Genomic DNA, 25,500 nt, shown 5'->3' with positions numbered 1-25,500 from the left:
TTTCACCCGGTCAGATAATCAGATCAACCAACGAGTCGACTCGGCTCCACCACAGTTCACAGCGGTTACAGGATCCAGTTTGAATCAGGGTTTTTTTTTTTTTTCATTTGAATATTTAAAAACGTCAGTTGTTGAATTTGTCGGCCGTGTTGAGCGGCGTGTGGCGTGTTTGTCTGGATTTCGTGCGTGACGACGTGCCGCTCGTTGTTTTGTACCGAAGGGAAACGGGATCAGCTCGAGGCTTGTACATACAGTAACCATCCACAACAACTTACTAACAATAACCCTGTCGAGCGGAGACTTTCCAGTGTTACAGCTTTTGTAAGCATGACCTTTGAGCACTGAAATATACGAAGGCCTTTCAGTTTTCTTTTCTTTTGTAATGAATAGGTGGAATGTACCGGTGATGTGTGCAGCTCGTAGGCCGTGATTCGGGCGGATTGTCTGTGTTGTGGACTTAGTTTCAAGTCAAAGAAGGGTAGAGGGGTATTTAATTCAGAAAAGTAAGTGTGTACGTCCTGATTTTAGAGGGAGGAAGGTGTTCGATTCGACGTGTCCTGTGTGAAACTCGGCAGCATGCTTCTTTTAATCATGCCTATGAAATGTGTCTCATCTTTTTATCTTAATGTGCGCGTATTTATTTTTTTTAAATAAGTGAATAGATCAAGATTTTGCAAGAGAAGAATAACTCAGTGCTCCCTGTTTTAGTCCAACCCTTCACGGTTGTGTTTAAATTATATTCATGATTTACTTTTTGTTTCCACCTCATGTGTTATTTTCCTGTTTTACAGTATCTTCCACCGGTAAATTTTTTATTGAAAAAAAAAGCACATCAGACGTCTGTTAGGAAATTAAAACTTGTTTTAATGAATTCACACTGAAATCAGACGATGAGGAATAAAAAACCTGCTGCACATGTTTTTACTCTACATGCTTTTACTGTACATGCATGCAGCCATTGCAACTACATCTCCCATCTTTTCCTTTTTTTAATTTGCTTCAGTTCAACTTCCAAGTAACGGGGCCAAAATAAAAGGGAACACTTTAAGCGATCGAGGAATCTTTAAAGACTTAAAAGTTCTGTGTGTCAAACTGTAGAGAAGCTGAGACGTTCGGGGGGAAAAGGAAAATGCCTTTTCTCCGACGTGTTATCTCCCGGTCACCAAGAGGAACAGAGTGTAAGATAAAAGAAGAAGAAAAGATAATCCTCATCCGAATGTTCAATCTATTAAAAATGTTTTTATATAACTTGGATCTCCTGTGCTTCTTGTTGTGAAGTGTCGATTTAAACCCGTCCTGTTGATTTCTCTCTCTGCGTTGAGGAGTCACAGCCGAGGAGCTTCAGGGAGACCACTCGGGTTCTGCAGGGACAGCAAACATTTTAACATGTGTCCCCCTTCAGGCCCTAGGGTTAGAAGGATCCTAGATGTGCCTCTGCTCTGGGGACCATGAACGTCTGGCTCTTCTTCTACTTGAGATATTTCAGTCTGAATCAACTCGTGTGGCTGAAAACTCAGCAGCAAGGATCGTTATCACTGTTGCTCTGAAGCATCCACACAGCTCACAGGCAGTGGAACTACTTCAGAGGGGAAGTAGAAAATCTCAGAACCTGTGGAAATTAATCTGCATATGTATTTTTAGTTTTTTGACTGACGAGGGTTTATAAGTCCAGTGTCGATGAAACATGTGAGATGAGCCGTTACCTTTGACCCTTTGTCCAAAAGGTCAAACTGTGTTGAGGCTGCTGCTTCGGTTAACTTGTCCTGTTGACACACATTTCATGTTGTCAAGTTCACTTCCTGTGACTGGATTCATCACCAGAAACGAGCACAGTTATTATAAAGTCATTTTTTAGATGAATGTTTTCTAAGTCACTCCTCACACAGCAGCTCTTACCAGAGCCCAAGCTGATGTTCAAGGGGGAGTCGTACGTCTGCAGGTGCAGCTGTGGACTCAGGAGCTCGTCTCGAGACAACAACTTCCCTGGAAGCTCCTGAGAGACCAGCAGCTGTGGAGCGTCGTCCGGCACAGATCCAGGGACAGTCTGAGAGAGCAGAGTTCCCACGGTCAGAGAGAGAAACTCACAATAACAGGATCATTTCACTGTTATAAAACGCACCTTCTTGGGCTTTTCGAGGTGCTCGGCCAGTTTGTGGCAGAGCTGACAGGAGACTGCAAACAGCGTCACTGTGCTGTCCTCATCCTCCTCGAACCCCTCATTCACTGGGTCCACATCAGCTGCATCCAGCACCTTCAGCCCGGGACACCAGTTACCCATCGAACCACATCCAGGATACAGATTACGATTCATATTGAAAACACACAGATCGGTGACAAAATGAGGAAGAACGTCCACACGGGACACGGGAGAGAATCGTTCACTATATTCTGGAGGCTCACGGTGACGTTTGTAATCTCAGACATCTGGATTTGTCTCGAATGAATGCAAAGACAAACCTTGTAGCTCCACTGATGGAACATCCTGCTGTGATGGACATGAGCCATGGACACAACCTTTGCAGCTTCAATCAGGCACCTGAGAGGGTGGGAGAGGATTTACTGTGTCACGGAGAAGCAGTGATCAAACGTTGAGGCCTGTGTGCTCCTGTGTGGGCGGTTCATCCTCCTGTCAGTTAACAGATCCATTGTCCTGCTTATTATTAACATCAGGCCTGATTTTAATATTTGATTTGATTTGAAACCCGAGCGAACGATGAAGCATTTGACTAAATCCTGTTTTGGGGCCCCCTCCTCTAAGCTCGGGGGCCCCAGACAATTGCCTGCTTTGCCCAACCTGTTGCAGCGGCCCTGGAGGCGTCACTGGGTGAAGAGTCAGAATGAACTACAGTACATAGTGTGTGTGTGGTCTGATGATCATGTGGTCGTTACCCGTCTGTCTGCAGCTGCATGTCCCTGAGATCTTTGAGAACAGAAAGCAGAACGTCCCTGGACGACTGGAAGAGATCAACACGACAGACCGTGAGCAGAAGATCTCACCTCACAAACCTCCTGCTGTGAAGATGTCACTGAGGGAAAACGTACCTCGATGACGTGCAGCACGCAGGTCGGATAAACGAGCAGCAGGCCCGTCATCTGATCCCATATGTGCTGTTTGCTTAACTGGAAGTGGAGTCTGTCATAATGGTCTGTGTGGAAAACAGCAGAAGAAGGAGTCAGTTTGCAGACGGCTCAGTGCTGCTGGCGACACGGCTCCAGCGTCTCCAGGGGATTTCACTGTGAGTCTTTATGGAAGAACTCCTTGAGAAGCAGCCACGCAAAGCTTTTACAAGGACGTCCTGCAGATACATTCACACACAGAGGTGTGGAGGCTGTAAAGCACTTCAACAAAAGGCAACAAGACTGTTTCTCTGCTTCAACGGCAGCTGCAAAACATTGTGTGGATGTTTCTAAGGAAAGTGAAAACCCTTCACGTCTGGAAGCTGTCCGTCTGTGTGGACGAAACAAACTCGGCCTTTGTGGCTCTCAGGTAATTATCTGGCTGACCTCCCAGTTCTGTCCTGTCAGCGACATCGTGGGGGAGCCGGCCAATCAGGATGAGTCGCTGTAGCACGATCTTCTGCAGAGACAAAGAAGGAAAGTCTCAGAACGGGTCAACACATATACACAGATCATTGTCTCATGCATTTTTAAATGATAAGGCTGTTTTTCGAACACGGAACACGCTTTATTGCAAATTTGTTTTCCTGTTGCTCATGTTTCAAATTTGTTGCTACACATTCAAACCAGGAGCTGTCAGAAAAAAGGAAATGTGTGTCATGATCTACAAGTTCTCATCACATCCCAGAATGCAACAGGAAAACAATAAAGACAAACGTTGATGAAATACCGACCACATCTTCATCAGGCAGATCCTTCCTCTGCTCCATGACATGGTGAAATAAACTAGTCCCAGTTTCCTCCTCCTCTTTCTTCCCCTCTGCTCCCAACCTGTCAGTTCTCTCCATCCTACTTTCCTCCGTCTAACTTTCTCCACGTCTAAACTCGAGCTCTCCGACAGAGAGAGAGGGAAGTGTCAGCGAGTTGCCGGCCTCAGTGTTTGTTAAAGCTCATATCCTGGTAACCCTTTGTTCTCCTGAGCTGTGGAGCAGCTACCGGCCAGACCGCCGCGGCTGCTTTGTGTTTCAGGTGATGGAGCCAACAGGAGGAGGGGGGAGGAGGGGGGGGGGTCATAAAGGAGGGTGAGGAGGAAACTGGATTTGGTCTGAAGCTGTAACTTCTGCCATGAGGCCTTGTTCAAGGGGGGAAACTCTGAATTTCTCATTTGATTCAGGAATAAAATGTAAATTGAACCATTTCCAATTCAAAGTCACATTAAGTTCACACATTATCCTTCAATTCATAAAACCTTAGGCTGTTAGTGGGTCGCAATCATTCAGACTTACGTATGACATGGTGATAAAGACGCTGGATGAAGAACAGGATGAGGAAGACGAGGAGGCAGTTCTTGGTCTGGATTTGGAGTCTGATATCTCTGAGGCTGAGGATCTGGAGTCTAGACCAGGACCTGGACTTTATTCTACAGGATCAAGCTGGGAGTTGTGGTTGAGTCTTGGAATCCAGCTCTGCTAAATGAAGAAACTCCTTTGATGACATACAAGACTCATCTTCTGTATCATCAAAGGATATATATATACATATATTATCATTATATTTAGTATCATTATATTTAGTATATAGTATTATATATTTATAGTCTATGTCACACACCCTGTTCTTGTGTATGACCACCAGGTGGCGCTAGTTTGACCTTTATTACGTCTTACGCGCAGGACGTGACGTCTGTGACGTCACAGAGGGAAGTCCACACTAAAACTGAAATTTTCCTCTGGTGTATTTTTTATTAAAATCATCAACAAAGATCACTCAAACATTCATTTTTTTTTCTTGCTGTAAAACACAAATATGATTTTCCAAATAAAATGAAATAAAATAATAGTAAAATAAAATGTTATGGTCTAATATTTGACATATTAAGTTAATTGTATTATCATATGATTTCCAAATAAAATGAAATAAATGATAACAATAAATGTTAAGGTCCAATATTTGACATTTAATTTAAATTCAAATATTTGAACTATATTTGATTCACTGCGGTACTCTCCCATACATAATAACTCAGGCTATTCATGATATCAAATATACAATTGTGATTATTTTAGCATAGTATTTCCTTCAATTGTTTATTTAAAACATTATTTGATGTGATTCATTTCATTGGATCTGTCTCGTTCCCCCCGGCTCTGATGAGCAGTGAAGTGTGTATTTGGTTTTGGGGTGGACTCCCGCTGCGCTGCCTCCCGCTGAGCTCGGATCCTCGGACAGGCGGTGCAGCCGCTCGGCCTCAGCAGCTCGGACCCGCGGACACGATGGACTGATCCTCTCCGATGTTCAGGTACACGAACTGTTTCTTCTCCTCTCTTATCGTGAACCGGACGAGCTGATGCAGCTGCTGCACATCTGGATGATGGATCCTCGGGCTGAGCTCAGCATCACCTCCGCTCCTCTCTCCCTAGAACACGAGTCTCCTGGTTCAGGATCAGATTGAGAAGCGATGAGCACATCTGACATATTTAAAACGCATTTATTCTAATATTGTTCTGGTGTCTGATAGCGGATGTGATGTGTGGCCAGCACGCTGGGCCACTGCCCCTCGGATTTAAAGCTCCTCACTAAGCATGAGGAATTAAGATCAGTAGGTTATGTATAGATATCGATTTAAAGATCATTTACATTTTGAATATATGATATGAATCATAGAAAACATCAAATTAAAGACAAACAGAGGTTAATTCTGTGATTGTGGTCTGGATGACCTGTCCCTCTGTTTATTACTGGTCCTCCATGGTTATAGTCTAAAGATGAATTATTCACTGGATGAATGAAGTTGTTGAGTCCATAAATAAAAGAGCTGTGACTCTGCGACTTCTATTAAAGGAGACTTGACCAGTCAAAGTCACAGAGTTCCCTCAAAAAGGTTAAACTCTGTCAACTCATATCTTCTCAATCAGTGTCTGAGACTATTTAACATATTTCTATGTTTAGATATTTGAGAAACACTTTGTTCCTGTTCCCGTCGGCTCCTGCTCACAGGGATGCTGATGTTTGCAGCTTTAACTCCAACTGTCCCTGTGATGACCGCGGCTCCAGGCCTCAGTGTTTCCTCTGTGTTCTCAGTTTTCTTTTATTAACCTGCAGTTTGATTTTCCCTTCAGATTCGTTCGCCATGGACGCAGATATGACCCCGAGATTCTCCTCTAAAGACGAGGAGATCGACTTCTGGAAAGCTCTTTCCCTCAAGTACAAGAAAGGGTAAGTAACTAATTATTATTTTATATTATTCTGTATTTTTCTTGCTCAAGGACCTAAACCAACGACGATAAGTCAAATTCAAAGTACGGAACGTTTTGGCTGCAGAGGGAGCGAGGAGCGGCACACTGGGTCAACATCTGGGGAGAAATCATGGACTGTAAATAAAGATGGACGACATGCCGGCTCCCAAAAGTGATGAACACCTCGATGGCCCCCTGGTGGCTGCAGTACAGGTCATACACCTCCTCGATGCAGATGAGAGAAACAAAACAAATTAAAAAACCTGCAATTAAATTCCATAGTCTCTCTGTCTCCGTGGAAACGACTGCTCTCACTTCACTTCAGGAACGTGTGATCTACCTTTAAACCCTTCTCGCTCTGTCATTATAAAAGAGTTTGTAGATCCAGTTTCACACAAGAGTCTCGTGGGACGAGTCGTGGAAACCTCGTCTCTCACATTAAACCTAAAAGCCTCTCGTTGGTCTCTGTCCTCCCATGTTGGTTGTTGTTGTTGTTCTCTCTCTGTTGTGTGGAAACGTTAAGGCTGATAAAATGAGCTGGACCAGGTTCAATTCTTATCTCACAGCTTGTGAGTTAATTTAAAAAAAAACACTAATTGAAATCTCAACAGTCGACAGTAAAGGAAACAAGATGAGACTCACACCCGGTTGTACAAGAGTCTCCAGACAAGGAGCTTCCTGCCGAGTCGAGGCCACGTTCGTCCTGTTTGTGTCGTATTATGTCATATAAGTGTTTTTTCTACAGTGGCTCTAAACAAACCCAAGGACACAGCGACAGATAAGAAAACTCGATCTCAAAACAGAGAACACAACAACACATCGCAGAATCCAACGGCAAAGAAGGAAACATAACGGCAGATAAGAATACATGATTGCAAAAACAACAATAAAACACAAAACATGTTGACAGAGTGTCCATCGTGTTTTCTTATTTGCCATTGGGATTTGCACTTCAGGGCCACCGTAGTTTTCTTCTCTACATCCACTGATGATATTTGGCTTAATGTTGTTTCATTGGTGTTTTAGTAGCTCCAACAATCTTGAGCCTCAACGTTTCTTCTTGACCTGAGAGACAACAGCTTTAGTAGCTTTGGATCATGTCACATGATCTTCATCAGAGTTTGTTCAGTTGTGACGTGAGAGTTTACATTTCATTATTTCTGAGCATTTCAACGTCCACGTCAGTTTGAACATTTAGTTTGAAGTTCACTCTTAAGTGTGGCTGACAAACGAAAACACCGTAATGTGCATTTAGTAGCTTATTTGAACGTGTGACATGGTCTTCAATAGCAGATTTAACAATCTTATAACAACAACAAACTAGATATGTGCATCAACATCAAAAACCAAACCTCAGTGCGTCTTGCTGACACCTCACGTGCACCGGAGCATTCAGAATATAGGATGCTAACTGGGAAGCTGCAGCTCCAGTGTGAATATCTATTCAACCTTTATTCAACCTGTTCAACGTGACGGTTTCCACCGAGCCCAACACCAGCGTTTGGAAATGGAGTTTCTGGCTCAGTGCCACGTCCAGCACTCACGTGATGTGTGTGTGTGTGTGTGTGTGTGGGTGTGTGTGTGTCCATGTGTGCTCATCCATGACCATGTCAACATACTTATATAACCTTCAGTCCTGATGAATCTGCTCCACAGTCACATGTTCTCTGCAGACGCTCTGAGTGGGAGAGATCCCACTTCTGAGACCTGCCGGGGACTGAATGTGTAAAATATCAATCCTGTTCACTACGAGCATTTCTTGGTAAATCCCTTGTTGTGGAATCTCAGCTCTGTTTGCTGGACTTGGTATCGATGCGGCTCCGGAGAGGATGATGGTGTTGGTTTTGTTCTTGGATGTCGAGATGAACCAGATGAATCAGAAGATGATGAATAATGATTCATCGTACGCAGACACTTAAAGACACAAAAAACACGTTTGCAGTGACGACCTTCAGCTTTCAAGCTTTCTTTTTGTTTGAGTTTCCCACCTGCACTTTTAGCTTCGTGCTAAATTGTCTCGCTCCGACAGATATCCAGGGGTTAAAGGACTCAAACACTGTGACGCTGGTGTGGACGGAGCCGAACTATTCAACAGAAAACAACTGAAAACAACAGAAAACACTGTTTGGCTTCTGGAAATATATTTGAAATTCTGTTCACCTCCAATACTGTGATGACATTTCAGGGAGCGTATCTCAAACTAAATCTAACTTAAGTCCAAATGGCTGCTGATGCAATGAGGGAGAAGCCAGAACATTATTACAGGCCTGTTTATTGATTTTGCACTAAATCTATGAAAACTGAAATATCCTAAACTGCTTCCATACGAGTGATAAATCAGGTCTGACTGTACGTGGGCTGTTTTCCAAGTGTAACCGTCGATGGAGGTATCATGGTGTCTCCAGCCTCACACACCAGCCCCTCTGATGCTTTCTCCCGTGTCTGCAGCCTCCAGGAGGCCCAGGAGGAGCTGCTGGAGTTTCAGGAGGGGAGCAGGGAGCTGGAGGCTGAGCTGGAGGCACAGCTGGGTCAGGCCGAGCACCGTCTGAAGGACGTGCAGTCGGAGAACCACAGAGTGAAGAACGAGGTGGAGTCGCTGAAGGTAACTGCTGCCGTGTCTCTCTGTGTCCGGTGGGTACGGATCCAAAGGGTTTTATCAGCTCCGGCTGCCACATGAAGCTCTGACACTGAGACAGGAAGTGATTCTGCCTTCACGAGCAAGAAAATAGGATTTTAGTCCCGTCACAAATGAAAATGTTGGAATGTCACATGTAAGATTCAATAAGGGATTTGATTCGATGTTAAGAAATATTCAAAAACCCAAATACGTCCTTGTGGTGTCATATTTAAGGACGTCAGCTGTGAATGTGTCTTTCACAGCAAATGTAAAATTTATGAGGTGACCCCCATTTTGTATACGCGTCTAAGTTTAACAACATATTAACCAGCGTGTCCTCGAAATAAATATTTGATGCCTTTTTTATATCACCACTCGTCCTTGAGCGCAGTCCCGTGGGAGGGAGGACAACGTCTCGCTGTAACAGCTGCTGCACTTATTTATTTGTCCTGGTGGCCTGCAGCGCTCTGCTCATACATGAGAGTTCACAGGTCATGAGAAGAGAAGCAGATGAAGTTGTTTTCAGTTGCACTCTGACTTATTCCTCATGGTTCAGGCCAAACGTCCTCAGTGAGGATCACGGCTCCGGAGACGGTTTGTGAATCTAATCTGACGTCCCATCTCAACACCTGCTCTGTCCCGTGCTGCAGCTCGATGCAGCTGATGTGTGCGACGCTCATTAATCATGCATCAGGTTGTGTCTCTCGTTCTTATTTATGCTCCATAATCACCGAGAGGCAGGCGGCGCATTTCCGAGATCACGTCTCCAGCCGGGATGAGACGTTGGTGCCAAGGTGTCGAGTCGGGTTTCACTTTTCCAGATTGACAGCAAACAGAAAATGTTGTTGGCAGTTTAAAGATAAAAAGATTTAGAAACACAAACTTTCTAGAAAACAAAACATTTTGGACTTAATATTTTAGAAAAAGGAGATAATGCCGCAACATTTTTAGAAAAAACTAAAAACATTTCAGAGAACAAGGACATTTTAGAAAAACACAACATCTTACAAACCACAACGCTAATTCAGAAAACACAACAACTTTCTACACAACATTCAAGAAAACACGACATTTCACAATGAAGAAAGAAAATAAATACAGAAACAAACCACATCGATGTTTCAGAAAACATTTTGGACACAACATTTTACAAAGAAATCATAAAAAAACACAATTTACCAAACACACAGTCGCTTCAGAAAACCAAAAACGGGGAGAATATCTGTAATATTGAGTTTTGTTTATTAAATGTTGTTACACTTTCTGATGCGCACACTTGTTTCCTCTGATGTTTTTGTGTTTTGCCGCTGTGTGCTCAGACGCCACAGTAACAGCAGATATAGGTCAGGCCCACCAGTGTTTACAGGATGATGTGGATATATAGGTCAAAACAGAGGAGAGGAGGAAAAGGGAAATGAAAAATGGATGATAAGATCTGTGTTGAATCATGTGTCCTGTGTGGAGCTCATACATGTGACCCGTCCTCTGCTCGTCCTGCAGGAGCGGCTGGAGCAGCAGTATTCTCAGAGCTACAAACAGGTCTCCATGCTGGAGGACGACCTCGGACAAACGCGCAGCATCAAGGAGCAGCTCCACAAATACGTGCGAGAGCTGGAACAGTCCAACGACGACCTGGAGAGAGCCAAAAGGTCTGAACGCGTTTTACTGCTCAGTAGAATTAAAAAGCACAGAACCCTCATTTCACAGCCTCCAGCTACTTTGTGATGATACGCTGCCCGAGCTGCAATTCTAATAATTAACAGAGGCGAGAGTGCAATTGATTCCTGGCCTGATTGAATGGCTGTCGCACAAGCCTGAGATATTGATCTCTTGTTAGTACTTGAATAATTGTTCATGAGAAAATAGGGAGTACGATGTTTTTATGGAAACCAAATGAAATGTTATTTTTTGTAGATTTAGCTGGATTTATGATCTTTTGTTGATTTTGAATGTTTCTGCCTCCTCTGACTTCGGGCTCAGAGCTACTATCTCGTCCCTGGAGAACTTTGAGCAGCGTCTGAACCAGGCCATCGAGAGGAACGCCTTCCTGGAGAGCGAGCTGGACGAGAAGGAGTCTCTGCTGGTGTCCGTGCAGCGGTTTAAGGATGAAGCCAGAGGTGATATTGACTAGATTTTCCCCGATAATCAACATGCTGCGTTTCCGCTCCTCTGTGTTCCACTGGGACGGTTTCAAATATCTGCTCTCTCAACAGACTCGTGCAGGACTGTCTTTTGGTTTGTGTCCTCACCGGATGTTTTTCTCTGCAGATTTGCGGCAGGAGCTGGCCGTGAGGGAGCGGCAGGCCGATGTGACCAGGACGTCGGCTCCGAGTTCGCCCACACAGGACAACGTGAAGATGGACAGCGCTGTGCAGGCCTCGCTCTCCCTCCCGGCCACCCCGCTGAGCAAAGGTCTGGACAACGCCTTTGCCAACTCGACAGGTCGCTGCAGCTTCTCCTCCCTCGAGTTCATTAACAAAAATATATGTTCTATTATGCAAGTAGAGGCAGGGAAATAATTCTTTGTGGTTTGAATAAAAACAAACCTCACGATGGAAACAAGAAAATAAACATCTCTCTGCTGTTTTACGCAATTACAGTGATGATTCATGATTGTCTCAGGTATCATTTTGCTCACAGTATTTTCTTTTCTCCCTCCTGCTCAGTTCTATCAAATTGTTACGGCAGCAACTCGCCGCTGACTCCCTCTGCGAGAATATCAGCCCTCAACATCGTCAGCGATTTACTCCGGAAGGTCGGGGTGAGTGATTCCTTCTCACCGTGTTTTCTGGTTCTCCCCCGTTACACCTTCATGTCCAAAGTCCCTGTCTTTCCACAGCGAAGGAGAAACCGCTGTCCTCATCGTCTTCTGTCTCTCCACAGGCGCTGGAGTCCAAACTTGCAGCTTGCAGAAACTTTGCCAAGGACCAAAAAGCCAGGAAGGCGTTCGCTCTGGACAACGGCAACGCCCTCAACGCAAACACAGTCAACTACTCGCAGTCGCTCCATACGTCATATTATGACAAAGCGTGAGTTGACGAGAGCGTTGTGGTGGATTGTCACGTGTCTGATGTGGGGGAGAATCTGAGACCTGTGTGCGTTTTCTTTCAGGACAGAGAAGGTCACATTCCCTGGGTTGATTCTGGGTAATCGTAGCTCCTCGGCTGCCGCTGATTTCTAACAAACCTCTTTTTCTTCATGTAGAAGAAAAGACATTGTTGTGGGTTAACGTGGCGTCTTGGATGCTAACTATTCAAAGGGTGGTTGTGGTGTGAGCTGCCTTCAAACTCTACGCTGATCTGATAGATGCTCTTCCTGTCTAAGGAACTTATATTGTCACTGTCCGTTGTTTGCCTGTGAAGCTACTGGACAGATTCCCATGACACTGGGTGAAAGGATGTGGTGTAGATCAGGAAATGACTCATTCAATTACAGTGTGGATGCACATTTCTTTCCTTTTGTTCAACATTGTGAGATAGGATGTTTTTTTTTAATTCATTTTTGTTGATTTGGCAAAGAATAATTAAGGAATCTTGATTCCAATGAATGCTTCCTAAAGATGAAGCCAAGCCGTCTCATGTCTTTTTATCAAACTGAGGCAGGTTCGTGTTTCCATTCAGAAGAGAGTTCCACAGTTAAATCAGATTTTCAGTAGTAAACCTCTTTCATTTCATGTTGCATACTAAAGATTTAATATGTTGGTTTCATGTTGATAAAGAAACAAACTTTCTTCTGTGCAGTCGACACACTTCCTGCTTGTGTCGCTCTCTGTTCTGTGTTTTCCAGCGTTGGGACTCAAACCGTACAGTGGAAACTGACCAGTAGAACCAGTCAGTCGGGGAAACACTTGTCACGCTCCCCCTTCTTCCAGTTTCTGCTGTCAAGCTCCATATTTAGCAACACGTGCACACACACCGTGCACACGCATGGTTCTGTGAGAGACCTTTTCTGTTTTAATGTCCCTCTCTTGTGTTTTTGCAGCAGGACCGTGAATGGGCTGGAACCTGGCCGCCTGACGGCCATCACCGCCCCTCCTACTGCCTCCTCTGCAGGCTTAGTGCCCCTCGCCGTGTGACCCCCCCCCCACAACCCTAATTCCTGACCCGACACACCTGCCCTGCAATGGAAAACCACATCTAGGAAGAGCCGAGACAAAGAGGCAACGCAAATGTCAAACACCGTAAAACGTTGTAGTGCTGTTTCCCCGTGGGCGCCGCCCCTCCCCGCTCACTCTCTGTACGCTGTTCTCACACTTGTGCTTCGTTCCTGCTGCCGTTGAGGTTCCTGTCTGTTTCGTGTGTTGCTGTGTCTGCTGTTTGCTCACTGGCTTGTGCAAAGATGGCGAAGGCCTCTCTGCTGGCGACACGTCTGAAGATTCCCCCTCAATTTGTGAAACGACTGCACCAAATACAAATCCAAGAAGGGAAATATTATGCAATCGATGTGTTCTTAATGAGGCTGTTGAATCCAATACTGTTTGTGTTTGTTGTTATGATGTTATGCTTTTTTTTCTACAGCTTTCACGAGCAATAACGTATAACATGTAATCGAGTGCCACATGAACAATGTGTCCATGAATTATTGATATTTCATCGTGAGCCTCGGAGCCTGACGCGTTCAACGAGGCGTCTGGGTGATTTGGGATTTCGCTCATCAACCCTGTAATTCGGCTTTAAAACAAAAAACGAAATGGGAGGAGGAGTCTTTGTGTCGTGGGCCAAACGCACCATTAACCTCTGAACTATGTGACATGATGTGTACAGTACTGGTCATATTGATCGTTATTTACAGGCAGTGGGTACAGTGGCGCTGCCGTAGAGTTCACACCAGTAAACCAGCTTTCTTGTATCTGTAGTTTTTAAAACCTTCTTGTTTAATTTATTTCACAAATCATTTTCAGTGCTCTTCGATCCACAACGAGCACTTTGACCTCGTGTCACTTTGTTTTGTTATTTTTATCCAAGTGCAATATTGTCAGTTTCTTTTTTATCGTTTGTGGATTTGATTTATCTCAGACTTTGTTTATGGCATGTTTTAATAAAAGTTGTAATCACTCTCGTCCATTATTAGGGTTGTGATGTTTTGATCAGCTCGTACTGTGGAGCACATGAGGTCGGGCAATTCACTGATTAGCAACTGATTTGATATTTAGCAAACTCTCTGGCTCAAGCTTCTCAGTTATTAATATTTATTATTTTTAAGATGTAACTTTGGCTCTGAAAATCACAGTGTTTTGACATTTAATTTACCAAATGATTGACTGAGATAATGATTAAACAGAAAATAAATACATTTTCAAAATGAACTTCAGTTGCAGCCCTATCTTCAGTGTTAGATTTTTTTTTGATCCATCAATTGTTTAGTCTATTAAGTTGTGAACATACAGAAAGTTGTGGAAAAGACCTGATGTAATGTTTGTCGTCCGAGTGGCAGCAAAACTCTAAAAATATTAAATTTACATAAAATAAGAAAGAACAAATCTTTATATATTTGAGAAGCTGAACCCAGAGGATGATTATGTTTGCTTTAGAAAAATACAGATTATTGAAACAGTTGCTGATTCATTTTCTTCGGATTGCACAGAAAAATAAAAATGTACTTTGACTATCAACCATAATATTTTAACCATCCACGGTAGACTCACAACAAGCTGCTGAATGTGTAATGATGTTATAATCTCCTGCAGACGCCACAAGTCTGACTTTTAAGAAAAACATGTTTATGGGATGCGTCGTTCCTGCACTCATAATTATTTACTCAGTCTTCCAATATTTTATTTTTGCTCGGAAATGTTTTGTGGTCACGGTTAATCTCGTAGCTGGTCGACTTCATGAAACATCAATGGAGAAGATTTTTTAGAAATTTACTTCTGGAACCGGAGAAAGGTATATTTGTTTATATATTTCTTTTTTATATTTTTTCTCCAACTTTATTTACAAACTTGTAAATATTCTCAACACAGCAAATAATCAGCTGACAGTACAGTTCATTGTACATGTATATAAATACATTCTCTAGATGTAGATGATTGAATATTAGTTATAAGGAAAAACTAAAACTATGGACTATAGGAAAATATGTCTATACAGTCTATAGTTCCCTATATAAGAACACTATTCCACAGTCCAATGATCTCAGAATTAGAGAATCCACTTTATCCTTTGATCAACAGAGCTCTTAGATTCAACATTCTTTGAGGTTGCCAAAAGACCAAACACCCAAACCTCAGTAGCTGGTGATGTCACAAACCTGAGACATTTTAAATGAAGGAAACACAATATAATTTACTGGCAGGACTGTTCTGTGACGCCATCCTCGAAGTTGAGGATGTTCAGTTTCCAATCCACAGGATCACCCTCTATGAATGCAGCCTTTACTTCCAGTAAGCTCGTTACCTGATCTCAGTGGGGAGAATATTAATCTTATTGATTAATTTATTAATCCTCGGGCAACAGGGACAAGGGGGCACTGTTGGTTTCTGTCCGAATTTTTGATATGTAAGTTTATGTAGTAGTTGTCCGTGTGAAATGGTTGAATATCTCTTTTAAATCTCTGCCTTGTCTCCCCTCTAACCCTCAGAGCTCTCTTTAAACTCCGTACAACCACAGGCCAGGTTTTCCACATACCCCTCGTGTCTCCTGACATCCTGCGGATCATCATTGAGTTTGCATACACTGGCTCTGTTGCTTCCACAGAGGACAACGTGCAGGAGTTGATGATGACAGCTGATATGCTCAACATAGTTGGCATCATAAAAGCATGCTCCCACTTTATCGGTGAGCACCTCTGCCCACAGAACTGCGTTGGCATCTGGCAGTTCACAAATATCTGCCACAGCTCCGAGCTGCGGTGCAAGGCCTACCGCTACATCATCCAGCACTTTGAGGAGGTCGTTCCCTCTGAAGAGTTCCTGCAGCTCTCTGTGGAAGAGCTTACCGTATTCATTGGCAGAGATGAACTTAATGTGAGGATTGAAAGTATTGTGTTTGAAGCAATCCTGCGCTGGATCGCCCACATACCCAGAGAACGAGAGCAACACATTGCTGTGCTTTTGTCTCAGGTAATATATCTTTCTGTCACAAGTCTAGATTCACTGCAAATCTCCAGCATGTATCCTGACTGCTTTAACACCTGCTGCTTGATTCATTTGGAAAAAACACTGTTGCCTTAAGTTCTGCTTCAGTTTGAGTTCACATTGGCCTATTACCAATATACTATGGGTGTTATCTACTAAAGGTTTGCGCTTGTAAAAACATGTGCAAACTTGATTTCACCAGCAAAAAAACATGCAAGTTGCTCTACTAACGGTGCGCACTGAGGATTGTGTGCAGAATACCACGTGCTGTCCATTTAGTACTAATCCTACTGGATGGACAGCGCGTGTTATTCTGCATGCAATTCTCAGTGCGCACCGTTAGTAGAGCAACTTGCATGTTTTTTTGCTGGTGAAATCACGTTTGCACATGCTTTTACATGCGCAAACCTTTAGTAGATCAGGCATTTAGAGTTTTAAGTTTGACGTGATATCAACTAGTTCCGTTCCCTTGTCCCTGTGTAGGTGCGGCTAGGCCTGACAAGCAAGGAGTACATTGTGAACAAGGTGATCACCAATATGCTGGTGCAGAACAACCTTGAGTGCAAGAAAATAGAAAACAAGTCCCTCCAAATGATATGGCACAAAAACTCACGCAGATCCTTGCGGTCAGGTCTCAGTAACACTCTCGCCCGTCCTCGTGTGCCTAATTCCGTCCTGTTGTCCAGTGGAGGCTGGAGCGACGGCAATCCAATCTGCGATATTGAGACGTACGATTTCCCTGCTGACCTGTGGATCAACATCTCAGACAAGCTGGAGTATCCTCGGGCCTATCACGGCACAGTCTTCCTCAATGGTTATGTCTACTTTCTCGGTGGCTTCGACAGAGTGGAGTATTTCAACAACGTGGTCAGGTTGGACCTGAGTACACACACCTGGCAGGAGGTGGCGCCAATGCACTACCGCCGCTGCTACGTGAGCGTAACCGTGCTGAACGGGTTCATCTATGCCCTTGGCGGCTCTGACGGACTTGTTCGACTCAACACTGCAGAGCGCTACTGTCCCGAAACCAACCAGTGGACACTTATTGCACCAATGTACCTGCTGAGGAGCGACGCCAGCTGCACAGTACTGCATGGCAAGGTTTGTTATATATGGAAATAATAATAAGTAGTAATAGGTAGTATTAGTCACCTATTAAAACCAAGACAAGACCTGGGTACTCACTGCTGCTCCTTCTCTCCTCAGATATACATTTGCGGTGGTTTCACTGGGACCGAGTGTCTGCAGACGGCTGAATATTACGACCCAGAAATCAACCAGTGGACAATGACCAGCCCAATGAGCACTAATCGAAGTGGACTCAGTGCTACTGCATATAATAACCAAATCTATGTAGTAAGTACACGAAACACTGCTGACATCTGATATTTTATTTAAAACCACAAATGTCAACCTCATGGTGGCGCTAGAGAAGTTGTCAGAGGATTATTTACCTCTGCACCTAATTCCACCCGCTAGCTGATGAGATATTTTATTCCTGATAGAAGAGAGACAAGAATGTAAACCTTCTAATCCACCAGTCCAACTGTCAAACTGCCTTCTACTTTATTCTGTGTATTCAAATCCTTTTCCTCCTCCAGGTTGGTGGCTGTGACGGTCACTCCCGTCTGGCGACTGCTGAGACCTACAACTCCCAGACCAACACCTGGCACCAGCTGAGCCCCATGTTGACTCGCCGTAGCAACTTTTGCCTCGATGTGATACATGACAAGATATATGTCGTTGGGGGCTATGACGGCTCCGCCATCACTCAAATGGCAGAGGTCTATAATCCTCGCACTAACGTGTGGTATGAAATCTCTATGCCAGATATCCCCCGCAGCGGAGCAAGCTCCTGTGTTGTGACCGGAATCCTCAACATGGCTGACTACACGTTATCTCGAGACTCACTGCCATATTTAAATTTGGACATATTTGACGAGAATTCATGGGACTCTGACTAACACTTTCTGAGGTTTCTGGTATAACTACAGTATTTCCTTGTTTAAAACTAGTCTTATATAGTCAAATAAATACCAGTAAGCGAGAACTGGGTAAGATGAGCCACTTTTTACATTTGATGGTTTTACTGCAAAACATTGAGTTTGGTTCTGCCAGAGGTTTCTTCCAGTTGAGGGAGTTTTCCTCTCCACCGTCGCCAAAGTGCTGCTCATTGTGGGAACTGTTGGGTTCTCTATCAAATATTTGAGGTCTTGACCTTCTATGTAAAGTGCCTGTACAAATAAAATTGAATTGAATCAATTGTTTCAAACAATAGTTACTATACATCCCTCGGGTGGTTGTGTACCCATGGAAATTAAAACAAGTTATTTAATTATTATGGTTTCAGAACAATGACCCATCAAATAAAGTTGGTGAAGGATTAAACATTGATCTTTGTGTGTTTGCTACAGGAAGAATGTATGTGTACAGGTACTTTTGAGCATTTACAGCATGTTTGTGTGACTTAAACTTAACATCAGTCAACAAGGTATTTATGACGTTAACATTGTAACACTTGTAACGGTGATCAAACATCAACATGAACTTGTAACAGGGACACAGAAAGAGTTTGTGTTAGTGTATGTATGCATGTCTATGTATGTTTGTGTGTACATGTGGTTGTGTATGTGTGCAGTGATACAATGACCATTGGCTCAATTAACCCCCGAGTCACAGGCTGTTTACCCAACAAGCACCATTTTGACTAAACTGTTTCACACAGTAGCTCAGATCAACCTTTAAAAAACAAATGTATAGATTCAGTCAACAGAAATGCTGGGTGGTTTTATTTTGAAAAGGTTGTCCTACAGGAAGTGGGACATATTGGACAGAAACACATTGAAACTGCCAGAAGATCCTTTTCTCTGTGTATTCTGCTATGAACTGCGCGCGGAATGCGGAAAGCACACGAACACTAAAAGAAAAACGAACAACAATTAGTAAAACAGACTTTCCTCTGCTCCAGATGATGACGTGTGTCCAATAACCATCACAGGAGACAATAACCAGGAAGTATTAACATTTGTGAAACTCTGAACTTTCCATATAAAATGCTAATCGTTCAGTAATGATTTTTTGTGATGTGTAATCATGTGTTGTCAGTGCTATTGGCCTATAGTTCATTGGATCTGATGGATACTTCCCTGGTTTCAATCGCCGCCTCTTTCCATACCTACCTGCTTTAGCATTGCATAACTGATTTCCTCCTTCCCTGGAGATGTTAGCCCAGATCTTTCTATTGCTCTCCTCGATTTCTAGTATCGTCCCTTCTCTCAAGAATTCCAGGATGAGCTGATCTCCTCCTTGCCTTTCATCTCTTGCCTTCTTCAGTCAAGTTATCAGAACTATGGATTTGAATGAGTGCTTTCCCTATCATCTAGCTAACATGTTTCCTTTGATGTGATGCAGTTCAACAACCCTACAGTCCTTTTACCTCAGAATTGCGGAATCCGAAATTCCTATGATCCCACAGCTGTTTGATGCACAATTCTTTTATCCCATATGACTTATATTCAATCCCCTTGATGTTGGTTGCCATCCGCAAATAAACCAAACAAAGAAGAAGGAAGGAGAACACAAACCAGATACAAATTCAAATGAAGGGAACATTGTATAATGAACTCCGCCTGGCAGGACTGTTCTGTGACGCCATCCTCAAAGTTGAGGAGGTTCAGTTTCCAATTCACCGGACCATCCTCTATGAATGCAGTCCCTACTTTCAGTAAGCTGGTTAAAGCTGTTTCAAAACTCCAAACTTTGCCAGAATTTCCCTTTTCACTTTGTCCCTTGCTAAAACTGGTTTATATTGTAGTTGTCCGTGTGAAATGGTTGAATATCTCTTTTAAATCTCTGCCTTGTCTCCCGTCTAACCCTCAGAGCTCTCTTTAAACACTGTACAAACACAGGCGAGGTTTTCCACATACCCCTCGTGTTTCCTGACATCCTGCGGATCATCATTGAGTTTGCATACACTGGCTCTGTTACTTCGACAGAGGACAACGTGCAGGAGTTGATGATCACAGCTGATATGCTCAACATAGTTGGCATCATACAAGCATGCTCCCACTTTATCGGTGCGCACATATGCCCACAGAACTGCGTTGGCATCTGGCAGTTCACAAATATCTGCCACAGCTCCGAGCTGCGGTGCAAGGCCTACCGCTACATCATCCAGCACTTTGAGGAGGTCGTTCCCTCTGACGAGTTCCTGCAGCTCTCTGTGGAAGAGCTTACCGTATTCATTGGCAGAGATGAACTTAATGTGAGGAATGAAAGTATTGTGTTTGATGCAATCCTGCGCTGGATCGCCCACATACCCAGAGAACGAGAGCAACACATTGCTGTGCTTTTGTCTCAGGTAATATATCTTCCTGTCACAAGTCTAGATTTACTGCAAATATACTAACAATATAGTTATAAGTGTGACGTGATATCAACAAGTTCTGTTCCCTTGTCCCTGTGCAGGTGCGGCTGGGCCTGACAAGCAGAGCGTACATTTTGACCCAGGTGATCCCCAATAAGCTGGTGAAGAGCAACGCTGAGTGCAAGCAAATAGCTGAACATTCCATGTGTATGATATGGCACATGTCCACAATAGAACCCTTGACGTGTGGTCTCAGGAACACGCTCGCCCGTCCTCGTGTGCCTAATGCCTTCCTGTTGGTCACTGGAGGCTGCAACAACGGCGGTCAATGTTGCGATATCAAGGCGTACGATCCCATCGCTGACCACTGTATCAACATCTCAGACAAGATGGAGTATACTCGGGCCCACCATGGCACAGCCTTCCTCAATGGTTATGTCTACTGTATCGGTGGCTTTGCGAGAGAGCGCTATTTTAACAGCGTGGTCAGGTTGGACCTGAGGACACACACCTGGCAGGAGGTGGCGCCAATGCACTACTGTCGCGGCTACGTGAGCGTAACCGTGCTGAACGGGTTCATCTATGCCCTTGGCGGCTCTGACGGACTTCTTCGACTCCACACTGCAGAGCGCTACTGTCCCGAAACCAACCAGTGGACACTTATTGCACCCATGTACTTGCTGAGGAGCGACGCCAGCTGCACAGTACTGCATGGCAAGGTTTGTTATATATGGAAATAATAATAAGTAGTAATAGGTAGTATTATCTTTTGTAGTTGTAATATTTCTGTATTATTTGTGTGTGAAAACACAGTCAGCAGTTAAAAACAAAAAAAGACCTGGGTACTCACTGCTGCTCCTTGTCTCCTCAGATATATGTTTGCGGTGGTTTCACCGGGGCCGATTTCCTGCAGACGGCTGAATTTTACGATCCAGAAACCAACCGTTGGACAATGACCAGCCCTATGAGCACTGTGCGACGTGGACTGAGAGTTGTTGCATATAATGATCAAATCTATGCAGTAAGTACACGAAACACTGCTGACATCCACATCACCCAAAAAGACTAGACTATAGCTGCTTTGCACTGAACGTCGTAGTTTGTCAGTGTTTTCCCCCGGAGGAGGTGCATGTGTGAACGCAAATGTCCGAGGGAGAGGTTTTGCAGAGAACTTCCTGCTGTGTTGTGCATGTGTGAGAGGAAAACACCAAGATAGACCTTGTATTTATGACGAGATTTATTTTTAACCACAGACAAATGTGCATATTTTATCAGTGTAACTACTTGATGAGATTAATTGGTCATTTAATAGTGCAAATGTAAATCCAGGATGTTGTGTAACTGAAGAAAAGTAACGTAATGTGCAGTAGGAGTCCGCGCCTGGCTAAATGTTAGCATGCTAACTTTGTGTAATATTCACTGAGTTCACCATCGTAGTTTCTTAAAGGGATAGTTCAACGAAAAATGAAAATTCCCTCATCTACTCACCACTTGGCCGATGGAGGGGTGGGTGGGTGAAGGGTTCGAGTTCTGGAGTTTAAGGGGTAAACTTTGTTGCAGCAGAATCCAATAGAGACTTCAGACGTAATAAAACAACAGAAAAACATAACGTGACATCAGAGAATCATCTGTTCATCTGAACCAAATTACCCAAATAATAATCTGGACCTTTTAATCCACGTCAAACTAATCCAACCTCATTCTACTTTATTCTGTGTATTCTATACAAGGTACATTTTTTTTCTCCATTCAAACCCTTGACCTAAATATTTTCCTCCTCCAGGTCGGTGGCTTTGACGGCATCAGCCATCTGTCAAATGTTGAGGCCTACCACCCCCAGTCCAACACCTGGCAGCTGCTGAGCCCCATGTGTTCCCAACGCAGCAGCTTTTGCCTGGAGGTGATAGAAGACCAGTTCTACGTCATTGGGGGCTTCGACGGCACCTCCATCATTGAAAACATAGACGTGTATTGTCCTTATACTGACCTTTGGGACGCCCGCAGAGCCGTCATCTCCTGCAGCTACGCAAGCTCCTGTGTTGTGTCTGGAATCCCTAACATGGCGGAATTTGTGATATCTCGAGACTCACTGCCGCACTTTGATATGGATCTAAGTCCGCGCTATTTCAGCTGCTAGCACTTGGACACGTGTGCTCTCTCTTTGTCTCGCTCACATCAGGAATTTTGTGACGAATACATGTTTTGATACCTTTAATAGCGAATATGATGTGTATTATACGTATTATACCTGAACCTCCATCCTGCCCCTGTAAAGAAGATAATAACAAATACGCACATGGTATAATTCTGAGATGTTTCTGCTTGTGGTCATTCCGTCATTTTAATTATGAAAAAATACCAAATTAAATCACTGTTTGTTTTCTAACGTAACAATTTGCCATTCAAATACCGTGGAGAGAAGTTCAGGAGTTCAGCTGCTTTGACACGCAGTAAACAACACGCAGTAAACAACAAGTAAACAACACGCAGTAAACAACAAGTAAACAACATGCAGTAAACAACACGCAGTAAACAACAAGTAAACAACACGCAGTAAACACGCAGTAAACAACACGCAGTAAACAACAAGTAAACAACACGCAGTAAACAACAAGTAAACAACACGCAGTAAACAACAAGTAAACAACATGCAGTAAACAACACGCAGTAAACAACAAGTAAACAACACGCAGTAAACAACACGCAGTTAACAACACGCAGTAAACACGCAGTAAACACGCAGTAGAGACAGTTGAACGTGGGTTCCAGGCTTTGATAACATAATATCTGAGGTTGTTATGAACAATAACAGGTTTTTAATTGAGTTTTAAACGGAACAAAGCGGAACCTTGCTCTCACGTCGCCGTCGTCGCACGGACTCTTTAGTTGGACGGACCGAGCAGAGGAGAAGCAGGAAAACAAAATGTGTTTTGATTCCAAACTGTGAAATAATGAAGAGAATAAAGACGAAGCGACGGTGGAGGTGAAGCTCAGCCGGTGGACATGTGGAGGAAAGACCCGAGGAGCGACTCCACCGGAGGAGCCGAGCGGTTTGAATACTTACAGACTCTGGTGACGGAGTTCCAGGACACGGACAGCGGAGGTGAGGTGTTGTTTAACCGGATGAATCCCGGAAGTTCAACCGGAGACGATCACAGAGAATCTGTACGAGGAGCTGGACGTTTAATAAATCCTTAGTTTTATTATTAAAGGGCAGAAAGTGTGATGTAAACAGAAAGGAGGCTGTGGAGGATTTATACTAATCTCACATGTTTAGTCTGATAAACTGTTAAACGTCCACAGATTGAGAAACAGATTGATAAATTCATTAATCTGTTCATTACACATTTGTGAGTTTGTCATGATCAAATATGAATAATTGGATTATATTCTGAGGCAGGCACAAATATTGATATTTAAGAGTTTTAAATAATGTGGTGACGTTCACCCACACAAGATCAACTGCTCATTTCATATCATGCATTAAAACACACTCATGAGAAAATATATCAAAGCATCGCTGCTTCTAAATAATCGTCTGTACTTTGATCAGCCAACACAAGGCTGATATCGATAATAACCAGCAGATCTATGATTCAGGCTCTCGTTTTAATGAATGTGTTCAAAACGTTTTTTATTTTTTTAATTGCTTATAAAATGTTTGTCATTCCATCAGAGGCCAAGGAGCAGGTGCTGGCTAACCTGGCCAACTTCGCATATGACCCAAAGAACATGGAGCATCTGCGGGAGCTGCAGGTGACGGACCTCTTCCTGGACATGTTGACGGAGGAGAACGAGAACTTCGTGGAGTTTGGGATGGGTGAGTATTACGCCTGCAAACCAACCGTCTCGCTCCTGTTGACTCGTCACGTCGTCCATCACCTGTGTCGTCTGTGTGTCACGTTCTCAGGAGGGTTGTGTAACCTCAGCATGGAGCCGCAGTGCAGAGACATCATCCTGCAGGGCAGCGGGATCAGCTTAGTCACCAACTGTCTGTCGAGCCAGAGGGAGGAGACCGTCCTGTCAGCCATCACCACGCTCATGAACCTCACGACGCCCAGGTCGCGCTCCGAGATCACGGTCCCAGCCATCCTGCAGTGCATGCTGCGCTTCTCCCTCTCGGAGAGCCCCCGTCTGCGCAACCTGGCCGCGGTGTTTCTGCAGGACTGCTGCACCGAGGAGCAGGTGGCCCGGGCAGAGCGGCAGATGCAGGGACAACAGACAGCAGTCGGGATCCCGCTACCCAAAGACAGCTGAGGTGTTCACACGGAAAAGAGATGTTTCCTCTCTGTGAGCGTAGGCAATGTCTCGTACTGTGCGGCCATACGTGTGTGGACATTACAAGTGTAAAATGTATAGTGAGTGTTTAAAACAAGAATCTGGTCACAGCCCGTCAGTCCAACAGGGAAATCCCCTGCAGCTGAGGTTCTTTGTCTTCTTGTGCACGTTTTAACAGACGATAGAGTTTAGTTGCTGTGTTTTTTCTGACCACATGAGGGAGACAGGAGAGTTTCAGTTGAACTGAAGGGTTCTGCTAGTACCTTCTGCTGTGGACCACACAGTGCGAGCCTAATGTCATAAATAATAGATACCATCTATTTTTGTAGAGTTCAAAACAATTTGTCCAAAATGTTTGAAGTGTTGTGACTGATAGTGACTGATATTGTTTGTAAAACCAGGCTCACCATCTGCAGGAGGGTCACGGTTAATGTCCTGAAATGTAAAATCCAAACCCAAAATATGTAGAATAAAAAAGATCTCTAAATAAACCTTGAGCCAGGAGCGCTGTTTGTTTTCTTCCCGCTCTTAAGAGCTATTTCTGGGCCCAGTCCTCCAGGTCTAGACACGTCGACATCCGATCCTGCAGCCCAGCGTCAGGTGGACTGCACATGGAGCTCAGACTCTGGAGGAAATTACTTGCAGCTTTGAATGTGTGTGTCTGGGATCCTCGCTCGTTTATTAGCCACAAAGTTTTCATTTCTAATCAGCGTGTGTTTCTGAAGGGAATTCCAGAGGCTGAGGAGGCGAGAACATTCCACCGAGGTCAATAAAAATACCTTCATTCTTCCCGTAAAAAGAGAAACGCCAA

General features: G+C 43.9%; 5 protein-coding genes across 7 annotated transcripts; 4 read left to right on the top strand and 1 right to left on the bottom strand.

The window, feature by feature from the left end:
• Positions 1-640: 640 nt before the first annotated feature.
• LOC117752799 (testis-expressed protein 47) lies at positions 641-4,092 on the bottom strand. 2 transcript variants are annotated; one of them, XR_004612143.1, is made up of 9 exons: positions 3,852-4,092; positions 3,505-3,577; positions 3,043-3,146; positions 2,890-2,954; positions 2,458-2,536; positions 2,120-2,251; positions 1,897-2,044; positions 1,566-1,763; positions 641-1,312 (listed from the first exon to the last, which is right to left on the bottom strand). XR_004612143.1 is itself a non-coding variant. In XM_034570414.1 (9 exons), exons 1-8 carry the CDS (start codon positions 3,963-3,965, stop codon positions 1,726-1,728), a joined length of 753 nt encoding a protein of 250 aa, XP_034426305.1. In that variant the 5' UTR covers positions 3,966-4,092; the 3' UTR covers positions 641-1,287; positions 1,699-1,725. The 2 variants fall into 2 exon arrangements, 1 of the variants encoding a protein (XP_034426305.1); XM_034570414.1 differs by having other exon boundaries at positions 641-1,287; positions 1,699-1,763.
• Positions 4,093-5,279: 1,187 nt separating this feature from the next.
• ndel1a (nudE neurodevelopment protein 1-like 1a) lies at positions 5,280-14,120 on the top strand. Of its 2 annotated transcripts, none has more exons than XM_034571547.1 (9): positions 5,280-5,416; positions 6,237-6,333; positions 8,802-8,955; positions 10,471-10,619; positions 10,951-11,087; positions 11,239-11,412; positions 11,637-11,731; positions 11,854-11,999; positions 12,955-14,120. In XM_034571547.1, exons 2-9 carry the CDS (start codon positions 6,248-6,250, stop codon positions 13,043-13,045), a joined length of 1,032 nt encoding a protein of 343 aa, XP_034427438.1. In that variant the 5' UTR covers positions 5,280-5,416; positions 6,237-6,247; the 3' UTR covers positions 13,046-14,120. The 2 variants fall into 2 exon arrangements, with proteins under 2 accessions (XP_034427438.1, XP_034427437.1); XM_034571546.1 differs by having other exon boundaries at positions 12,952-14,120.
• Positions 8,936-25,020, top strand: armc7 (armadillo repeat containing 7). Its single transcript, XM_034571552.1, has 4 exons — positions 8,936-8,940; positions 23,384-23,514; positions 24,088-24,231; positions 24,322-25,020. The coding sequence occupies exons 2-4, from the start codon at positions 23,415-23,417 to the stop codon at positions 24,666-24,668; spliced, it is 591 nt and encodes a 196-aa protein (XP_034427443.1). The 5' UTR covers positions 8,936-8,940; positions 23,384-23,414; the 3' UTR covers positions 24,669-25,020.
• On the top strand, positions 15,080-18,083 carry LOC117753460 (kelch-like protein 10). Its single transcript, XM_034571553.1, has 5 exons — positions 15,080-15,352; positions 15,550-16,030; positions 16,529-17,146; positions 17,252-17,401; positions 17,647-18,083. The coding sequence occupies exons 1-5, from the start codon at positions 15,234-15,236 to the stop codon at positions 18,007-18,009; spliced, it is 1,731 nt and encodes a 576-aa protein (XP_034427444.1). The 5' UTR covers positions 15,080-15,233; the 3' UTR covers positions 18,010-18,083.
• On the top strand, positions 19,645-22,548 carry LOC117753396 (kelch-like protein 10). Its single transcript, XM_034571473.1, has 5 exons — positions 19,645-19,769; positions 19,925-20,405; positions 20,513-21,130; positions 21,283-21,432; positions 22,195-22,548. Exons 1-5 carry the CDS (start codon positions 19,645-19,647, stop codon positions 22,546-22,548), a joined length of 1,728 nt encoding a protein of 575 aa, XP_034427364.1.
• Positions 25,021-25,500: the final 480 nt, after the last annotated feature.

This window comes from Hippoglossus hippoglossus, chromosome 19, assembly GCF_009819705.1.
Source record: "Hippoglossus hippoglossus isolate fHipHip1 chromosome 19, fHipHip1.pri, whole genome shotgun sequence".
Lineage (NCBI taxonomy): Eukaryota > Metazoa > Chordata > Actinopteri > Pleuronectiformes > Pleuronectidae > Hippoglossus > Hippoglossus hippoglossus.
Note: the sequence above shows the minus strand (reverse complement) of the source record. Positions and strands in the feature narration are given on the sequence as shown.